The sequence below is a fragment of the Frankliniella occidentalis genome, unplaced genomic scaffold, assembly GCF_000697945.3.
Source record: "Frankliniella occidentalis isolate FOCC.00 unplaced genomic scaffold, Focc_3.1 Scaffold2704, whole genome shotgun sequence".
Classification (NCBI taxonomy): domain Eukaryota; kingdom Metazoa; phylum Arthropoda; class Insecta; order Thysanoptera; family Thripidae; genus Frankliniella; species Frankliniella occidentalis.
This window is the reverse complement of record NW_026269781.1, coordinates 2,110-7,292: the sequence shown is the minus strand read 5'-3', so window position 1 is coordinate 7,292 and position 5,183 is coordinate 2,110. Positions and strand designations below refer to the sequence as shown.

The window sequence follows — 5,183 nt, the reverse complement described above, 5'->3', positions numbered from 1 at the left end:
GGCGGCCGTAGAACATGTCAAAGCTGGGCAGGGAGCCCGGCAGCGCCCGCCGGTGCAGGATGCCCGCGGGTACGAAAGGCGGGCGAGTGGGGGCGGCGCGCCGCTCCGCCAGGCGGTGCTTGGAGGCGCAGACCGCGTGGTCCACCACGAGCGCGCCGGAGCCCGCCCCCACGCTGGCCGCCACCCCCGAGATGGAGCCCCCCGGAGGCGGGCGGGGGCGGACGCGTGGGGGGCGGCAGCTGGGGAGCCCCGCCGGCCGCTGGGGGGCGGGGACCGGGCGGACGCGCGACCCCGAGTACCTCCCCGAGGAGCCCGGGGCGCACGACTCGATACCCGCGGGCCGCAGCGTGGGCCTGCATGCGGGGGCTGGGGCGGGGGCAGGGACCATCCGCCACCAGTGGAAGCCACCCCCGCCGCCCCCGCGGCCCGCCCCCGACAGAAGGCTGCGTCGAGGCACGCCGCCGTATGGGTGCGTGGGCCTGGAGCCAGGATGCAGGCGTCAGCGCGGCGGCGCGGCGGTCACGAGCGCAGGCAGACAGGCGTGCGGCCCTCGCACCTGAGGACGCGCGGGTCTTGGGGCTGCGTTCTGGGTTGCGCCCCCCGGCCGCGCTGCAGGGCGCGGTCCTGGTCCTCCTCCCGGCGCCGCACGTCGCACCACGTCCAGCGCGGACGCGTGCGGAAGCGCATCTGGTACGGCTTCCTGCTGGCCGCCGGCGGCGACGCAGGCATCACGGCGCCCGGTGCCACGCCCAGTGACGCGCCCGCCCCCGCCGGAGGTGCAGCCGGCGGCACAGGGGGGCGCGCCTCGCTGTCCAACAAGTCATGTCATTCATGTCTGCCTCTTTCGCTCTACCTCTCGTCGTTTACAACCTGGGCGGCGTCGCCATGGCGCCCTCCGCTCAGCAGCACGAGTGCCTCGCGGCCGCGGCGGCGGGGGCTCCTGCCGGGGCGACGGCTGTGCCACCCGCGGTGGGCGCGCAGATGGGGGCGTTGAGCACGGGCTGCTGCACCAGCTGCAGCGTGGGGATCTCGGGGGCGCGGTCCGTCTCCACCACGACCAGGTGGTTGGGCGTGGGGTGGCGGTGCAGCAGGTACCCCGGCAGGTACAGAGTCACCTGCGGCCCGGCGGACGGCCAGTAACGCCCCAGGTTGAAACCATTGATGAAGACCACGCCCTGAAACCGATAACGGTGGGTTGAAATTTCCGCCGATAAGTAGTCACCTCCAGCAGTGAGGCCTTCCCGTCGTGCTACCGGTGCTCACCTTGCCCCAGCCGGTGGTATCGACAAACGCGTCGGGCAGTGGCGGGCCTTCGTCACGGTCGTCAAAGACGCCTCGCCGCTGACCGTCGGCGCCGCCCTCCCAGAGGTTGACGTCGTCGGCCGTCGGCGGGAGGACGAAGCGTCCCAGGTAGACGCCGGGCACGTCGCGTTTGGGGTCCCTGGGCAGGCTCGCGTTGGCGTGCAGCCTCCGGAGCGCCCGCCGGCCCGCTCGCCTGGTCAGCGACTCGATCTTCGTGCGATTGTCGAGCGGCAGCTGCGTCATGCTCCATCCCCGGAGCGGCAGCCCGTCCAGGGTGACGTTGCCGAGGCCCTTGGTGTCGTTGAGGCGGCCGCCGTAGTTGATCCGGCCCTGGTTCTCCACGAGCACGGACAGGAGCTGCCCCGGCGCGGCCGCGGACAGCGGCAGCCCCGTGCGCTGGGGCTTGGCGCGGCAGAGCACGCCTTGCCGGGCCTAGACAAGGAGGTCGTCTTAGTGAACAGCCGTGTCCGCAACACGGCTCGACCCCGCCCCCGGCCCAACCCCACTCACAGGCCCGCCATGTCGTACCCGGGCCGGAGCGCGGGCGGGCTGAGGCCGCCACCGTCAAACAGGAAAAAGGGCTGTTGCCGAGGAAACGCCGCGCCTTCGGCTCCCGCGCACTGCTTGTCCTCGTCAAGGGGGGAGCCCTGGCGTACGTTGGATTGCCTACCTCGCGAGGAGAAGCCACTTACCTGGTCGAGGAAGACGACGCCTCTGTCCCGGATCTTGGGCGCCATGAAGAGGGGCTTCTTGCCTCTCTTCGGCACGTAGTTGGTCGGGATACGCGTCTCGTACAGGATGTAGCCGTAGTTCTGGTACAGCTGCTCGAAGTCCGGGGGGAAGGTCGAGGACACGGCGGGCCCGGCGGCAAGCGACTGCATGTCGGCCACCCTCTCGAGCAGGATGGGGATGTCGTAGTCGAGCTTGCGCGCCGGCGTGGGGGCGCGGCCGTGGGTCTTGCCTGTGAACTGTGGACACCCGTAAGAATGACTCCAGTGTGACATCACTGACATCGGCTCAACCTCGGTGACATCGATGCGACGCCCTCCGCTCACCTCGGCGATGGCCTGCCGGATGGCGAGGTACTTGGGAGTGGGGTCCCCGGCCTCGCTGAGGGGCGCGTCGTAGTCGTAAGAGGTGAGCTGCGGACTGTAGTCTTTGCCGAAGTTGGCGCCCGCCGTGAAACCAAAGTTGGTGCCGCCCATGAAGACGTAGAAGTTGAAGTTGGCGCGGTTCTCAAGGAACCAACGAAGGTTGCGAACCACGTCAGCAGCGGCCACCTTCTGCTCCTTCTCGTTCCAGTGCGTCAGCCAGCCCGGGTAGTACTCCGAGTTCATGAGCGGGCCGCGAGGCTCCACCTGTAGACAGGTCGAACGACCGAGAGGACATGACAAACTTATTCGAAACAAAGCACGATGAGGTTGCGTTTGGTTGAGCCACAATGTCGTTACCTTCCGCTGGGTGGCGAAGGCGGTCACCGGGTCACTCTGTGCGCCGAAGTCTACCGTGGCGTAGACGCCCGGGATCTTGCCGCACTTGAGGTAGCCGTCACCAGCGCCGTCGGTCGTGTAGAGGACCGCGGCGTCGCGGACGTGCCCCCGGAATTGGTCTCGAAGCCACGTGAGGTACTGGCGGTCGCAGGCCGGGTAGCTGCCGTACTCGTTCTCGACCTGCACCAGGATGACGGGCCCGCCGTTGCCGTAGAGTCGGGGTCGCACGAGCGGCATCAGCACGTCCAGCCATCGCCTCACGTAGTGCTGGAACACTGGGCGGGCAGGGGGCAGGGGTGTGAGTGAGAGGGATTCGCTATGTGTCGCGACAGGCGGGCGACACAGGAGGCGGGCGGGAGCGGGAGCGGGAGCGGGAGCGGAGGCGGGAGCTGGAGCGGGAGCGGGAGCGGGAGCGGGAGCGGGAGCGGGAGCGGGAGCGGGAGCGGGAGCGGGAGCGGGAGCGGGAGCGGGAGCGGGAGCGGGAGCGGGAGCGGGAGCAGGAGCGGGAGCAGGAGCGGGAGCGGGAGCGGGAGCGGGAGCGGGAGCGGGAGCAGGAGCGGGAGCGGGAGCGGGAGCGGGAGCAGGAGCGGGAGCGGGAGCGGGAGCGGGAGCGGGAGCGGGAGCGGGAGCGGGAGCGGGAGCGGGAGCGGGAGCGCTCACCTGGGTCACGGGTCCTCAGCTTCATGTCCGGCTTGATGGAGAGCAGCCACGGGGGCAGGCCGCCCATGTCGCGCTCGGCGCAGATGTACGGCCCGACCCTCAGGTTGACGAGCAGCCCCTCCTCCTCGGCCACCTGGATGAAGTGCATCAGGTTCTGCTCCCCCATCATGTCGTACCGGCCGGGGACGGGCTCGTGCAGGCTCCACTCCACGTACCTGCGGATGGTTAACAAAAGTTTAAAAATTGCGATGTTGTAAGGTACAGTATCGTCTGCTAAAAAGCAACGACGACGACGAATATAATAACCACGGTGTTGTTAGCTGATTCTCTCGCGCTGACGCGTGCAGCCCGGGCGATAGGCCGCCCCCTCCAGGCCACCGCTCTGGTGTACGAGTGGGGGCCTACCTCGCGGACCGCAGGCGCCCGTCGACGACCTCAGCAGAGGGTTGTGCCAGCGATATATAACGCTCTGTCTGTCTCTCTCTCTCTCTCTCTCTCTCTCTCTCTCTCTCTCTCTCTCTCTCTCGCACTCACGTGGCGACCGTGTTGAGCCCGGCGAGCCGCATCTTCCGCAGGCGGTCCCGCCAGTAGGCCCTCGGCACCCGGAAGTAGTGCAGCGACCCACCCAGGATCTGGAAGGGCTCCCCATCCTTGAGGAACGCGTCCTGCTCGTAGCCGATCACGAAGCTGCGAGTCCTGCAGTGACACGACTCGTTCAACAACCCTGCTCGTGGCGTTGCTTTATGTGTAGGTTGTAAGGTTTTCACAAGTAAGTGGCAGTACTCACCGGGCGTCGCTCTGCTCCTGTGGCTCGTCGTCCGGGACCGTCACCGCCTCGCTGCACTCCGTCTAGAAGGAGAGACAGAGAGGGGGCACGAATTGTGAGCACGAATGGTGAGCAGGGGCCTTGGCGCGCGGCCTGGCCGGCGTCTGTGGTCAGCTCCGGGCTGTGCGAAGCCTGCCAGAGTCTGGCATAGCCGCAAAGGGGCCTCGAGGACTCACTACCCTCATCTACAAGACGAACTGGTCGCACGAGGACGGGCTCCCTGCTGCCTTCGGAATTTAAGTTGAAATTTCGGATGAAGTTGGTTGTTCTTAAGTCGCGACGGGGCGGTATGCTGGTATCAGTCATTAACGGGACACCATGGGTTCCGGTGCATGAGTCGCGCCTTTTGGCCATTCCCGCCGTGGATGTGTCTTCAAGCGACTTTTGGACCGGGGGGTTGCCGAATAGTTTGTCAATGACTTGAGTCAGTGGCACGCCTGCACGTCGGGTCCGAGCGCGAGCAGTCATGGCACGTCAGGCACGCACCGCCGGCAATCAGCGATGAGCCATCGACACGTTGCACAACAAAAACTGCTGTTGTCGCGGTGAGCCGAGCGACTATACTCACAGGGCGGGGCGGGACCCACTCGAACAAAGCAAAGCTTAATCAGAACAAAGAGTGAGCACGGGTGACATTTACCAAATTTACAATTTAGGGGGCGAATAGAGAAAAGATGAAGCTGGCCAAGGCAGGAGGCGGGAGGCGACGACGCCTGGTAGTCAGGCAACATCGAGTTGTGCAGCGCAGCGCGGTCGAGCGGGTGGACTATCCTCGGCTCGGCAGGCGTCCGGCTGGGGGATGGCCAGTAGGTCACGTAGAAACTAACAGTAGCCTTGGGGGCGGAGAAGAAAGGCGAGCAGCAAGATGGAGAGGGCGTGGACGGGAGAGGACGGCGAAAGATGGC

The 5,183-nt window shown here is 67.0% G+C and overlaps 1 protein-coding gene across 1 annotated transcript; it reads right to left on the bottom strand.

Moving 5' to 3' along the window:
- Positions 1-6: 6 nt before the first annotated feature.
- Positions 7-4,405, bottom strand: LOC113205150 (beta-galactosidase). Its single transcript, XM_052276378.1, has 8 exons — positions 4,240-4,405; positions 3,987-4,148; positions 3,453-3,667; positions 2,754-3,067; positions 2,358-2,660; positions 1,995-2,270; positions 1,264-1,734; positions 7-1,175 (listed from the first exon to the last, which is right to left on the bottom strand). Exons 2-8 carry the CDS (start codon positions 4,016-4,018, stop codon positions 900-902), a joined length of 1,887 nt encoding a protein of 628 aa, XP_052132338.1. The 5' UTR covers positions 4,019-4,148; positions 4,240-4,405; the 3' UTR covers positions 7-899.
- Positions 4,406-5,183: the final 778 nt, after the last annotated feature.